At 39.4% G+C, this 15,695-nt stretch overlaps 1 protein-coding gene across 3 annotated transcripts in view; it reads left to right on the plus strand.

The window, feature by feature from the left end:
• Positions 1-15,695, plus strand: part of NDUFA9 (NADH:ubiquinone oxidoreductase subunit A9) — a 41,117-nt gene that overhangs the window by 17,724 nt on the left and 7,698 nt on the right. For all 3 annotated transcript variants that reach the window (XM_036298566.1, XM_036298564.1, XM_036298567.1), the window contains 4 exons: positions 1,060-1,201; positions 5,097-5,199; positions 9,605-9,672; positions 11,350-11,426. In XM_036298566.1, coding sequence (XP_036154459.1) covers positions 1,060-1,201; positions 5,097-5,199; positions 9,605-9,672; positions 11,350-11,426 — 390 coding nt within the window. The remainder of the gene's footprint in view (positions 1-1,059; positions 1,202-5,096; positions 5,200-9,604; positions 9,673-11,349; positions 11,427-15,695) is intronic.

Consider the following 15,695-nt stretch of genomic DNA (forward strand, 5'->3'; position numbering starts at 1 on the left):
TAAGCTGTCTTAGGGTTCAGTAGACACTTTTTGGGCACTGTTTGTATGTTAAGCATTGTAGTGATGACATTTTAAATTAGTTCATCAATAAGCAACCATTTACATACTAAGCATTTGCACACACATCAACCCCCCCTTCCCCTTAGGGAATTTAGTTGCATAAGTTTGGTATAAGTAAGCAGCAGTGTGATGTGTGACTCATAAGAAGTATGTATGGATTTGGTCAGTGTGGTCCGTGTCATCAACTGGACAGGATGACCAATACTGGTCCTGTGCTTGGATCTTTCCAGCTGGGATGGGGTTTGGTAGGAGAATTTTGCCTGTTCCACTGTCAACAAGGTGACCATTGGGTTTTCCAGTGTGACAATGTTCTAGATCTGTTCTCCATATTGTTAACTGAAGATGGCACGAGTACTGGTTTGAACAGTTCTTGTGTGAGTTGTTTATCAACAACTATTGTTTAAAACCTGTAGTTCCACAAAGCTTTGTTCAGACCTGTTTTTGTAGCATTTACTAAAGTTTGACTTAGATTTGTTTATATATGTCTACTTCATCAAATGCTCTTAAGTTCTTTGATGACTTGGAGGGTCTTAGTCAGCATTATACCTACCGTAGTGACTAACACAGTGTAGAACAGAGTAAGCATTTAGTTAATGTTGTTGGATTAAACTGTTGAGTTTAAACTGTTGTCATTAAACTGTCTGTTCTTTTTAACCCTGAGAGAAACAAAGGCCTAGAATAAAAAGTGATTTCCCTGGTCCCAGTGCTTTCCTCATCCCTACCCAAACAGTGCAGCCAGATTTTTTTCAAGGCCCTCAGCCTTGGAATTCATTGAGGACACAGAACATTATGCTGATTTGTAACATTAGTAAACCTTGAATTATATATATAGTAATAAACAGTAAGCAGTAAAATAAAAGTAAGTTTCATTTTGGGTGAAATCATTGCTATTTTACAGTTCAGTTATTATGAGTTCTAGCACTAGTATGAAAATCAGACAGAAAGCTTTGAAATCCTGAGTTAAGTGTTCTTACCAGACCCCCTTTTCTTTTCTTCTAGAAACTTTGATTTTGAGGATGTTTTTGTGAAAATTCCCCAAGCAATTGCTCAGGTGTCCAAGGAAGCTGGAGTTGAAAAACTTATTCACATTTCACATCTGAATGCTGATATTAAAAGTACTTCTAGATATCTGAGAAATAAGGTAAGCAACAAGTTGATTTGGGAAGTGATTCACAGAGTTGGAGTTTCCTGGCCCCTTTAAAACATGAATTAAGTTTTTACTCAGGGTTTCTCATCGACATATCCAGGATTAAAAGGGGGTTTTTAATCCTCCATACCAGAATTAGATTTATGTGTGAGGGAGCGTGTGCATGTGCATTATGTTCTGCCATTTTGGTCGAGTGCCTTCTATTTGTAGGGAACTGTGCTAAGGGGCTTCAAAGATGGATAGACTATATTATTACCCTCTAAAATGCAGGTTATTGGGTCATAGTAGAATTACACAGTAAACAAAAATGGTAGAGTATAATTCCTGCCTGAAAGAATCATACCTGTGTCACCTACCAAGGTTACATGATCATCTTTTTTTCTTAAACCCCTTATGTAGTTATGACCTCGTGCTACATCTGAAGGGGTGATATGAAGACTGAGAATGACCAGAGGTCCTTGACAGTGGCTCCAACTTTTTGATCCCTGCATTCCTTTATTGAACAAATTGTTTATGAAGCATCTACTATGTGCTACATTGTATGAGGCATTGGAGATATAGGAGTAAATAAAACAGACATGGTGTTAGCCCATATCTAGTTTCTAGTTCATTAAGGAAAATAATTCCCGATGTACCAGGTATTACAAAATAGCAAACTGCTGTAGGAGCCTATAATGGAGGAGAGAGGGTGCTTTAAATTACTAGCATCAGAAGCTTCAGCGTAAACTGTCTTAAACAAAGGGGAATTTATAGGTTCACATATCTGAAACAGCCAGCAGTAGGAAACCTTAGCCACATTGCTGCCAAGGTTCATCAGGGCTTCAGCTTTGTTTCTCTGTGATTCTGTGTGTGTGTGTGTGTTTCGTACTCACAAAACTGCCTGAAAGCACCCTAGGCTTCATATTTTCATACTACACTAGAGAGAGGAAGAGAAAGGTCACACTACCTGCCTCTGCCTGGCATTTATAGAATCATCTGAATTCATGATTGTTTGGAAGCGACAGGGCAGGGGAAGTTAGTGGTGAGAAAGAGGGAAGAGTCAAATATGTCCAGCTCTTTGGCTTAAACCACTGGGTGGACAGTGGTGCTATTGAATGAGATGAGAAACATTTGAGACTAAGCTTTAGGGCAGTGGTTCTTGACCTTAGCTACACATTAGAATCACTGAGGGAGCTTTGAAAAATCCTGATGCCCAAACCGCACTGAGACGAATTCAAATAGAATCTATTGGAATACAATTTGGCATCAGCGTTTTTAAACTCTCCCTAGGTAATTTCAGTGTGCAGCAAAGATTGAGAAATACAATTTCTGGAGAATGGAAGAGGATGATTCAGTTTTGGACGCGGGTAGCATTTCAGATGTGTGTCAATCATCCAGGTAATGTGGATGAATGGGATTTATGATCCTGCAGCTCAGAAGGGAGGTCTGGTTCGAGGTATAAATTAGGGAGTCACCAGCATTTGTTGATAATTGAAGTAGTTGGAGGAGATAAGATGACCTAGTATGGAAACATGGATTGAGAAGAGAGCTTTGGACTGGGCCCAGAGGAATACCAGTGATTAGTGGTCTGGTAGATGAGGACTTGGTAGTCCTCATCAAAACAAATAAAAGAGTTAGAGTGAACGTGATCAGGTAGGAGGGAAACCAGGAGATGTGAGGTTATGAAAGCCAAGGGAAGACAGTGTTGCAAGGAGTGAGCAGTTACTTATGAATGCTACTGAGAAGCCAAGTAAGTGAGAACTCTAAAGTAACCTTGGATCTACCCATATGGAGGCCATCGGTGATCTTAACCTAGAATCATTTAAGTATAAACTTTGGGGCAGAATCCAGAGTATAGGTGAGTGAGAAGTTAGTAGGAGCTGAGTCAGTGGGACAGTAAGGGCAGGTGGCATTTTAGGTGGTTTGGTAAAAGAATGGAGTAGGGGACAGATGGACAGGAAGCTGGAGGGTCACAGGAAGTTGGAAAATGATTTTTCTTTTAAGGTAGAAGATCTTTGTTTAAAAGACGTTTTAAATGCTGGTGGGATGGTGCTGGTAAAGAGACTGAGGCTGAAGATACAGGAGAGAGAAAATGGGGCAGGTTCCTGAGAAAGTAAAGGAGGTGAGCTCCAAAGCATTGGTGGCGGCACTGCTCCTCTGATGTGGTGAGAAAGAAGGAGGAAATGTTGGTCATGCACCTCAGTTTGTAGATTAAGTGCTGAGAACTGAGATGGTTTTTTTCCTCCGGTATATCTTCTCTTTGCATTAGCAGGTAATGTCATTTACTGGAAGGGAAAGGAAAATAAAGGGGAAATTTGAATAGAATAGAAAATGTTTGAAATTGTCACATGGGAGAGTAAAGTAATTATAAGAAAACACTATATGTGGGAAATGTTAAGGACCCAGTTAAAACTGGTGAATTTACAGTCATGGGTCACTTAGAATTACATTCTGAGAAATGCGTTGTTATGCCGTTTTGTTGTACGAACATTGTAGAGTGCATCTATACAAACCTGGATGCTAAAGCCTATTGCTCTCAAGGCTGTAAGCCTGTACAGCATGTTACTGTACAAACAACACAAGATTAAATCAAGAACAAGTGAAAATTTAAGTATAAAGAGTACACATTAAAATAAAAATATAGTATAGTAAATATATAAACAAGTAATAGTTGTTTGTTATCATTATCAAGTATTATGGACTGTACATAATTATATATACTATTTTATATGACAGGCAGTGCAGTAGGTTTGTTTATATCAGCATCACCACAAACATGTGAGTAATGCATTGCACTAAGTTGTTAAGATGGCTACCCCATCTCTAGACGATGGGAACTTTTTTTAACTCCATTGTAATCTTAGGGGGCTTAGTGTATGTGATCTGTTGCTGACCAAAGTGCTATGTGGGCATGACTATATAGTGCTACCAATTTGGCATTTTTATTTATTTAATTTCTTCCAACTCTGAAGGTAGAAGGAGTTCATGGCTCAGAGAAAGAGAGTGATGGGGTTCTCCCAGGGTTGGTATTTTGCCTAGTGGGTGGAGTAGTGGACAAAATGACAAGGCATTTTACAGTATTGGTAAGAGAGTGATTGAGAAGTTGGACTTTGGAATCTAATCAGAGACAAAGGATGTTTGGAGGGCTTGATATAGAGGAAAGCAGAATCAGTGGACTAGAGTTTCTGAAAAGATTGAGAAACAGATTATATGTCAGGAATAGAAAAGCAAGTACATGCAGGCTGGAAGTGTAGGAAATTGTTCTCTGAGAGGAAGGTGTTTTCATTTAGTTTCAGAAGAAGGGCACTTCCAGTTGTTGATATGGTCTGTGTCCTGGCCGAGTTGAGAGTGCAGAAGTGGACTGAAGAGGTGGTTATTGGTGTTGAGAAGCTCAAGAAACAGAGATCCAAGTCCACTTGGACATTGATGTCACCCACAGTGGTGGTGTAGGTGGAAAGAAAATTGGAGTGGAAAAGAAGATTGATATCTGCATTGAGCAAGAGATCTTGTCTAGGAGGTGAATAGATGACAACAAGTGAAGACAGGAAGATTAAGGACCTACCTGGCCAACCACACAGCTCTTTCTCTGGCATGATGATAAGTTGTTGACACAAACCAGAGAAACTGTAATTAGAAGGGAAAATGGAGGCTAGAAAAATTCTACTCTGATTTTTCTCCTTCTGTGTAAGCTTCCCTATAATAATTATGAGAAGAAATCCAATAAGAGCTATAAGAGACAGGGACTTTTTTTATGTGTGATTTTAAAAAATTCTGTGTAATTGAGATTTATGACCAGTACCATTACCTTAATCTGGAGGAACATATGACCTTTGAAATATAAGTAGTGTCCCAATAGTGAAAAAAATGGATGCTTTTTTTTTTTACTCAGAACTCTGTTTGGTTCCTTTAGGCTGTTGGAGAGAAAGAAGTGAGGAATGCATTTCCAGAAGCCATTATCATAAAGCCTTCAGACATCTTTGGACGAGAGGATAGATACCTCAATTATTTTGCAAGTGTGTATTCTTTCTTAACTAGGGGCCCAATGCACGAATTTGTGCACCTTGAAAGGAACTGTGGGCCCTGAGGCTGCAGTGGGCATAGGAGAGGGTCTTGGCCCATCCTCTGCACCACCGCCCAGCCTTTCCTGCCACGGCCCCTGGTCACCTGTCTGCCGGTCCCCTGTCTGCCGCAGCCCCGCTCCCGCTGCTGCTCCCATGTGTTGCTATCAGTGCTCACATTTGCTGAGCAGGGGGAGGTGGAGAAGCCCTCAGGGGCTATTGGGGCCGGCAGCTGCTGCTCACACCCACTGACAGTGCTGAGCAATCTGGACTGGCACCGGGCGCTGGCAGCGGGTGTGAGCGGCGGCTCTGGTACCAGCAGCGGGTGCGAGTGGGGCCCAAGCCAGCAGCAGGTGTGAGCAGTGGTTGCCAGCTCCAATTGCGCCTCAGGAGCAGGGGGAGGTAGAGAAGCCCTGAGGGGTGATTGGGGCCAGCAGCCTCCGCTCACACCTGCTGGCAAACACTAATCTTTTAACTATCTCCATAGTTTTGCCTTTTCCAGAATATTATATAGTAGGAATCATACAGTTTGTAGCCTTTTCATATTGGCTTCTTTCTACCTTTTTGCTGTTGTGAATAATACTGTTTTGAACATGGGTATACAGATATCTCTTTGAGACCCTGCTTTCAATTTGGGGGGTATATATCCCGAAGTGGAATTGCTAGATCATAAGGTAATTCTATTTTTAATTTTTTTAGGAACTGCCACACTATTTTCCATGGTGGCTATACTAGTTTACATTTCTAAGTACACAAGGTTCCAATTTTTCTCTTTTTTCATCAACACTTGTTATTTTCTGTTGTTTTTTTTAATAGTAGTATGAGGGCCCTGACCAGTTTGGCTCAGTGGATAGAGCGTCGTCCTGCAGACTGAAAGGTCCCAGGTTTGATTCTGGTCAAGGGCAGGTACCTTGGTTGCGGGTACATCCCCAGTGGGGGGTGTGCAGGAGGCAGCTGAATCGATGTTTCTCTCTCATCGATGTTTCTAACTATCCCTCTCCTTCTCCCTTCCTCTCTGTAAAAAAATCAATAAAATATATTTAAAAAAATAGTAGTATGAGGTAATATCTCGTGTTTTTGATTTGCATTTCTCTAATGATTAGTGATATTCAGCATATTTTCTTGTGCTTGTTGGCCATTTATATATCTTATTTGCAGAAATCCCTATTCATGTCTTTACTCAACCTTTAATTTGTTGTTGAATGGTAGGAGCGCTCTATATATTGTGAATAGTGACACCTAATTAGATATAGGATTTGCAGATATTTACTTTTATTCCTTAGGTTACACTCAGTTAATTGTGTCCTTTGATGCACAGAAGCTTTTAATTTTGATATAGTCTGATTTATCTATTTTTCCTTTTGTTGCTAATGCTTTTGTTGTCATATTCAAGAAATCATTGCTAAGTCCCATTTCATGAAGCTATGTTTTCTTTTGAGGATGTTTAGATCTTTGATCCATTTTTATTTAATTTTTCTGTATGATGTAAGCAGTGGTTCTCAACCTTGGCTGCACATTAGAATCACCTGGGAATCTTTTTAAAATCCTGATTTCTGGGCCTCATCCTCCGGAAATTCTGTTTCTTTGTTACTAATGTTGCGGCTTCACCCCATAACAAAGAAACAGAATTTCCAGAGGATGAGGCCCAGAAATCAGGATTTTAAAAAGATTCCCAGGTGATTCTAATGTGCAGCCAAGGTTGAGAACCACTGATGTAAGGTAAAGGTCCAACAACTTCATTCTTTTATACAGTGGGGCCTTGACTTACGAGTGTCCTGACTAACGAGTTTTTTGAGATACCAGCTGTCTCTCGGCCGATTTTTTGCATTGAGTTGATAGAGTAATTTGAGTTAATGAGCTCCTTTACGAGCTCGGTCTCAGAACGAATTAAACTCGTAAGTCAAGGCCCCACTGTATGTGGATATCCAGTTTACCTGGCACCATCTTTTGAAAAGACTTCATCTCCCCATTAAATGGTCTTGGCACCTTGGCAAAAATGATTTGGCCAAAGATACAAGGGCTATTTCTCTCTATTCTATTCCTTTGGTTTATATGCCTGTCGTTATGTCACTGTTTTGATCACCAAACACTGTTTTGATTACTATAGCTTTGTCATCAGTTTTAAAATCAGGAAGTGTGAGAACCCCAACTTTGTTTTTCTTTTTCAAGATAGTTTTAGCTATTCAGAGTTCCTTAAGATTCCATATGAATTTTAAGATGGAATTTTCTCTATTTCTGCGAAAACACCATTGAGATTTTTGATTGGGTTTGCATTAAATTTGTAGGATTGCTTAGGGTACTATTGATATTTTTTTCTCCTTTTTTGGTTAATCCTTGCCCAAGGATATTTTTCCATTCATTTTTAGGGAGAGTAGAAGAGAAAAGGAAAGACAGAGAAACATTGATGTGTGAGAAACATATCAATTGGTTGCCTCTAGCACAAGCCCTACCCAGGCCCGGGAGGAGCCTGCAACTAAGGTACGAGAATTGAACCTGGGAATTGAACCTGGGAATCTTTGGTCCACAGTCTGATGCTCTATCCACTGAGGTAAACCGGCTAGGGCACTATTGATACTGTAATAGTATTGTCTTCCAATTCACAAACATGGGATGTCTTTCCATTCATTTGTGTCTTTAAATATTTTTGGAAATATTTCATAGTTTTCATTTTGCAGGTCTTTAGCCAACATGGTTAAGTTTTTCCTAAGTATTTTAATTCTTTTTCTGATGCTCTTATAAATAATTTCTATTTATAAAATTTTTTTGAAAAGCTTTTTTTACCTTTACATTTAATCCATTTGGCATTTGATTTGTTTTGGTTTATGGTGAGATGTGAACCATTTCTTTTTTTCCCCAAGTAGTATTGTCTCAGCACCATACATTAAATAATATTTCCATTTTCCATGTGTTTGTGATACTGCATTTATTATATACTAAATTCCCATTCTTTTTTTAAATCCTCACCTGAGGATATATTTTAATTGACTATAGAGTTGGGAGAGGGAGGGAGCAAGAGAGAGAGAGAGAGAGAGAGAGAGAGAGAGACATCAGTGTGAGAGAGAAACATTAATAGGTTGCCTCTTGTATGCACCCTGACCAGGGAATGAACCCACAACCTTTTTCGGTGCATGGGATAATGTGCCAACCAACTGAGCCACCCATCTGGGGCCTAAATTCCCATTCTTAACAGCATCTTTTTCTGTGTTATGTACATTATATCACTATTGATTGCTATATCCTCCTTAAAATGGAGTGCAATTTAGTTTTTGAGTCCAGTCTTAGGAGTGGTCATACATTTAGCATTATAGAGTAGAAGACAAGTAGCCAAGCCATTTGACCTGTTTCCCTTTCTCTCGGTGTCCTTAAATCCAGGGCGGGGCAAAAGTAGTTTTACAGTTATGAGTATAAAAAATAATATACTAACTAATAAAGAATACAAGGATAAACTCTGTGTTTCACCTTCTCACAAATGTAAACCTACCTTTACCCCACCCTGTATTTGGTCTTTTTACTTTCCATATCTGTCGTCTGAAGAGGAAAGGGCTGCTCATTCGTTTCCTCAGAGTCACCTACATTTATTTCATTACTAGAGGCCCAGTGCACAAAATTTGTGCACTGGTGGGGAGGGGGTGGTCCCTCAGCCCGGCCTGCACCCTCTCCAATCTGGGACTCTTCGGGGGATGTCTGACTGCCAGTTTAGACCTGATTCCTCTCTCAATTCGGGACCGCTGACTCCTAAATGCTCGCCTGCCTGCCTGATCGCACCTAACCACTCTGCCTGCCTGCTGGTGTGATTGCCCCTAACTGCCCCCCTGCTGGCCTGATCACCCCTACCTTGCCCCCCTGCCAGCCTGATTGCCCCTACCTTGCCCCCCTGCCAGCCTGATCGCCCCTACCTTGCCCTCCTGCTGGCCTGATCACCCCTATCTTGACCCCCTGCCAGCCTGATAGTCCCTAACTGCCTCTGCCCCCAGCCTAAGCCACAGTCTGGACTCCCTCTGCCGGAGGCAACCTGGCCGAGTGGGAAGGTGCCACACCCATCACCCTGCTGCTGCTGCCATTGGCGGGTCACCATGGCTGCTTGAGCCTCGGGTCTCACAGCCACATGCAGCTGCCTGCGCCTCAGGCTGGCCCTCCCAGTGGCAGCCGCCATCGGGGCTTGCCTGAGCCTCAGGCAGCTGCTGCAGCTTTGTCTGGAAGGATGTCCTGATGGTTGTCCAGAAGATGCCCTAATTAGCATATTACCCTTTTATTAGTATAGATTTCTGTTATGCAAAATGTTTATGTTAATCTGGAATACCTGGAGGTGGTGGGTTTTTAGCAGCTTAAGCATTCTAAGAATAGTTCTTTCTTCTGCCAGATATGCGCTGTTTTGGTGGGATACCTCTTGTGTCCTTGGGCAAGAAGACAGTGAAACAACCAGTATATGTAAGTACTGTGAATGAAGGTTGACCAGTTTTCTGGTTTTATCTTAATCCTGTAACTCTTGTCATTTTCTTCTTTGTCAGTTTGCTTCAACTGGTTGCTTTTCAGTTTACCTAAGAGTGACATGAATTCTCTGTGTCTTGTTCGTTCATTTAAGGAAAATGTATTGAACCCTTAATGTAATAGGCCCACTGTACGTGTCATGGGGGATATAGAGATATTAACTATATATACTCACAAATTGCTCTCCTCAAGTTGGTCTTCATAAAAGGCGTATTAGCAAAGCAATGATCATGCAGTGTGATAAATGCCACGACTGGGAGAGAGATTATAGGGTTATGTGAAAGGGATACCTAATCTAGACTTGATGGTCAGGGAAGGCCTCCAAGAGGAAATGACATATCAGGTGAGACCTTAAAAATGATTAACAGTAAGTCAGATGAAGAGGCTGGAGAAGAGTATCCTATGCAGAGGAACAGTGTGTATAGGAACCCAGAGGTGAAAGAGCATGTTGGGTTTCATATTATATTGAACTAGGGTTTCTCACTTATCTGTGGCACTATTGACATTTTTGGCCAAATAATCAGTTCTTTGTTGTAGGGGCTATTGTAGCTGTATTCCTGGCTTCTGGCCACCAGATGGCAGTAGCATCCCCTACCAACCCCCCAGTTGTGACAACTAAAACTGCCTCTAGGCATTTGCCAAATGTCCCTTCGGTGTCAAAATCACCCCAAGCTGAAAACCATAGATTTAAAACTATATAAAATTATTATTTTTTTAAAGTCAAATTGGTAGAATTATAGGCCAGTCCATGTGGTTTAGCCTAATAGTTTGAGATAGCTTAGTAATAGAGGAGCTTGGAGTCGTGGTGGGCAAAAGCACATCAGGAAGGCCTGACAGCCATCTATCTATCTATCTATCTATCTATCTATCTATCTATCTATCTATCTATCTATCTATCTATCTAAAAGCCTAAGCAACCGACCGACCCAATGACCGGTCGACTGGTCGCTATGATGCTCACTGACCACCAGGGGGCAGACACTCAACAGAGGAGCTTCCTCCTGGTGGTCAGTGCACTCCCACAGCGGGAGCGCCACTCAGCTGACGGATGGGCACCAGACACTCGGTTCATGATTGACAAGTGCAGCTGCAGCGGTGCAAGCCTTTCCCGCCTCCGTGGCAGCACTACTGAGCAGCGGCAGGTGCAGCAGGGCTGAGATTAGCGGGAGCGGCGCCCGACCCAGGCTCGGGCTCCTCCCCAGCCGCCTGCTGCTTCGTGCACTACTACATTCCTTGGGGATGTCAGACTGACTGCCGATTTCGGCCTGATCCCCACAGGCCTGGCTGAGGGACCCAACTGGTGCACAAATCCGTGCACTGGACCTCTAGTATAAAGATAAATACCTTTGACTAGAAAAAGTATTTTAAAATTTACAATGTGGAGATGGTTTGAGCTCTTAAGTCTGTTCTTCAATAAGTTTTTGAAAACAGACATGCCATTATTTTAATTTTATCATGGGTTTGTCTCTCTGTGTGTGATTGATGTGACCTTCTTTCCTTCTTCCCTCCTTTTTTCCTTTCCTGCCTCCCTTCTTTCTTCTTTTTCTCTCCTGAATCTCTATTTCCCTCCCACTCTTCATCAACAGTCACCTAAACATGTGTTATAATTTCTTATAGGTTGTAGATGTATCCAAAGGAATTGTGAATGCAGTTAAGGAGCCAGATGCCAGAGGGAAAACTTTTGCCTTTGTTGGGTAGGTGGTTAGAGTTTGACTTTAAAATTGTGTTACCTGTTAAAATGAAGGACTCATTATGATTCACAGCAACAATTGCAAAACATGTCATTCACAGATTTATTCATTGCATTTTTATAGTTTCTTTCTTCTATGTATTTATTCCAGAAACCTACTCCCTTAGCCCTTAGACCAGTGTGTCTCAAAGAGTTGTCCAAAGGCCATCTTATCAGAATCTTCTGAATGCTTATATTAAATCAGAATGTGAAGGAACCTGGGAATCTGCTTTTTAATAAGTGATTTTTCTGTCACCAAAGGCTGACAAGCACTTCCCTAGAGAATTGTATTTACGTAGTCCCGTGACCACCATAGATGGTTTTGTATCACTCCAGTGATGTTTTTAATATATAAAAGGATATTACTGTAAATGCTAAAACACAAAATACTTTTAGGGAGTAAGTACAGTTGCAAAATCTAATTAATGTTGCTAGAGTATCTTAATGCCCCCAAAAGTTGAAAATGGCTGGTTTAGGGTACAGTTGCTAACGCTGTACAAGACTGATCTTTTGTTATATGCTCTCTTTGTTGAAGTTTGCTCTCCAGAAAAATGGGACACAGTTAAACTGACTTTCCTGAAATTGTTAAATTATGACATAGCTAGGTTTAGAACCTTTATACTGAATTGACTAAGTCTAAAAAACTAAGACTTAATCTGTCAAGTTCAGAAGTACCAGATCCATCTAATAATTGGCTCAGAATCCCATCATTCTGTGAAGAAAACTAGTGGTACCTGATGTTTTGTGACATGTGGGGATCTGATTCAACATTGAAGGGATAGCCTCATTCCTAAGAAATATTTGATTCTACAAAAAAGACACTTTTCTCTCTCAATCAGATGCATAGTATTTATTTCCAGGATTATGAATTCATACATTTTTATGTTTCACTATTATTACAAGTTTAATTTAGTTAAAAATGCTCTTTTGGTGCATGGAAAGACTATAGTGTGTTTCCATGTCAACCAGCTGCTGCAAGATGTATGTCTCTCTTCAAATTCCCAGTTTGGTACATTAGTATGCAGGTATATGACCTAGACTAGAAAAATCACTTACAAAAAAATGTGTTTAGCACAGGTTTTGTAAAACACAAGATTCAAACACATCAGGCTTTAGTTAGGTACTTAGACCAGGATACTAAGGAACAGATGAACAGAAATGATTTTTACAAACTTTGCTTGCCTACTGCTCAGTGGGGATGGCTCTGGGATAAGTTAGCCATTTTCTGTGGCTTTGCCCTGCCCCTTGAGTCTCTTTGCTAGGCTCTGGTAAGTCATACTTGTTTGGCACAGTGATGGGTCAAGTAATGCTAGACTTGGCGGTGCAGGCATTTTTCCTTGTGAAATTATAAAAATGCATCTATATTTCTCTTTTGCCTCTTCAGTTCCAGGGGAAAACTTTGCTTGTTTCCTTGACACTTTGAGGTTAAGGCATAAGCAGAAGACCTGAATTTTGCTTCTACTTTTTTCATAGTTACTAATTATATGATATTGGCCCATTCTGCTTATTCATTTAATAACTACCTATGGACACACACACACACACACCTGTGAGAACTGATAAGTTCAGCAGACCATAAGGTATAAGATCAGCACGTAAAAAATCAGTTTTCTATGTTAGCATATGAACAATCTAAAATAAAATTAAGAAAATAATTTTATTCAAAGTAGCATAAAAAAGAATAAAATACTTAGGTGTAAATTTAACAAGAGAAGTAGAGACCTATACACTGAAAATTATAAAACATTGCTAAGGGAAATTAGGGAAGACCTAAATAAATGGAAAGGCATCTCATGTTCATGGATTGGAAGAATCAATATTGTTAAAATGGCAATTTCCCCAAAACTGATCTATATTTTCAACTTAATCTTATCAAAATTCCAGCAGGCTTTTTCTGTTGTTGCAGATATTGACAAATTGATTCTAAGTCTACATGGAAATGCAAAAGAAGCACAGTAGCTGAAGCCATTTTGTCAAAGAATTATAAGGTTATAGCAGTTAAGCTTCTTAATTTCAAAACTTACTATAAAGTTGCAATTATCAAGTGTGGTACTGGCATAAAAATAGACATATAGGTCAATGAAGCAGACTTGATAGTCCAGAAGTAAACCTTATGGATGGTTGCTTTTTGACAAAGGTGCCATAATAATTCAAAGGGGAAAAGATAGTCTTTTTAACAAATGGTACTGGTATATACAAATGCAAAAAGATGAACATTGACCCTTACTTCACACCATACATGAAAAAAGTTAAGTCAAAATATATCCGAGACCTAAATGTAAGTATTAAAATTTTTGAAATATAAGTAAAAATCTTTTAGACCTTGGGTTAGGCAAAGATTTTTTTTAGATATGACAAAAGCATACTCCATAAAAGAAAAAATGGATAAATTAGACTTGATCAAAATTAAAAACTTTTGTATTTCAGAAACACTGTTAAGAAAATGATAAAAAGACAAGTGAAGAGATCGTCACTGAAAGGATGGGGTGGATCAGAGAGGTGTCTGGAAAGTCTGAGGACACAGAAGAGATGGAAGTACTCCCTAGGACAGTGATGGTGAACCTTTTGAGCTCGGTGTGTCAGCATTTTGAAAAACCCTAACTTAACTCTGGTGCCGTGTCACATATAGAAATTTTTTGATATTTGCAACCATAGTAAAACAAAGATTTATAGTTTTGATATTTAGTTTATATATTTAAATGCCATTTAACAAAGAAAAATAAAAAAAATGAGTTCATGTGTCACCTCTAACACACATGTCATAGGTTCGCCATCACTGCCCTAAGGAGAACAGGAAAAGGGCACTCCTAGGAGAGAATAGTACGATTGCAAAGCAGAACTGAGTCTTCCATTTGAAGGTAGTGATCAGAAACCAAAGGTGAAGCCCATTCACCCAGTTGTACTTTCTCTACATCTCTGTCTTGCTGGTGGTTTAGGCACTGAGAAGGTGAATATTTGGGTTAACCAGAGTACGGGTTTTGCTACACCAGTATAGTGGAGAGGAGGCTGGAGACAAGGTTTTGCTGAGGATATTTGCAAAGGAATGACCATGAAATCTAAGCTGGCAAGGACACAGGTTTCAGTGTACCTTTGTCTGTGAGCAGGGGCATTTAAACCAGTCTTCAAGTCACTGTTAATGGAACACAAAGTGCTTTAGAAGAGCTGAAAAGGAAGGATGCTACGTATTAGTTTGCCCATGAGTCCAGTATTGCTTGGCATCATAAAGATTACAGGTTGTTCTTTGGCACAGCATATATTATATGCCCTGCAGTGATCTTCACATCCTTTTAGATTGGAAGAGCGCTATTTAAGGGCTTTCTCCCCTAGCTGACATTTTCTTTTTTTTTATTTTTTGGGTGAAAATATCAGAATGATGAGGTTCTCACTAAATTCCTTTCATTTTGCTCAGTTATCTCAGGCTTTGTGATGCAAAAGGGATTAGAAAAGTAGCTGAAGAGATATTAAAATGTATTATAAGCAACAATAATTATTAAAGTGAGGTTATACTGGTTCAAAACTATTCAAATCAGGAGAATGGAATATAAAGTCCAGAAAAAGTCTCAAGTATATGTAAGAATATGGTATGTGATAAAGACAACATTTAAAAATCTGGGGGAAGGTTAGATAATTCAGTAAATGGTGTTATATCTTTATAATAATACAAAAATATATTGCTGAAAGAACTGATGTTATGGATTTAAAAATAACAACTTATTGATAGAAGTATTAGTAAAGATATATGGAAAGTTATGTCACTGATGATTGGAGAGGAATTTTCTAAATATAAAGCCAAACCATAAAATAAAAGAAATCAGTAGTTTTAAGTGAAATGTTTAGACTTTTATATGCCACAAAACACGTAACCATTAAAATGTAAAGAATAAACAATAAAAGATATTTCCAACTCTATTATTAAAATATAAAGAACTCTTAACAAATCATTCTTATAGACAGGGATCCCAGGAGGAAAAAAGGAAGTGTAAATGACCAAAAATATATAAAGAAAAAAATTAATCTTTAGTATTAAAATAATGTTAATTGAAACTTTGAGGTACCTTTTTTTACCTGGCAGATTGACAAAATTTTGTTCATTTTTTATGACTAAATTCATTTTTGGTAATGGGATTACTAGCATTTTATGTAAATTGATATAACCTTTTCGGAAGGCAGTTTGGATATCTACACCAATAAAAGTCAAACATGCAAATTGACCGTACCTTTGATACACCTTAAT

This window comes from Myotis myotis, unplaced genomic scaffold (assembly GCF_014108235.1).
Source record: "Myotis myotis isolate mMyoMyo1 unplaced genomic scaffold, mMyoMyo1.p scaffold_m19_p_3, whole genome shotgun sequence".
NCBI lineage: Eukaryota > Metazoa > Chordata > Mammalia > Chiroptera > Vespertilionidae > Myotis > Myotis myotis.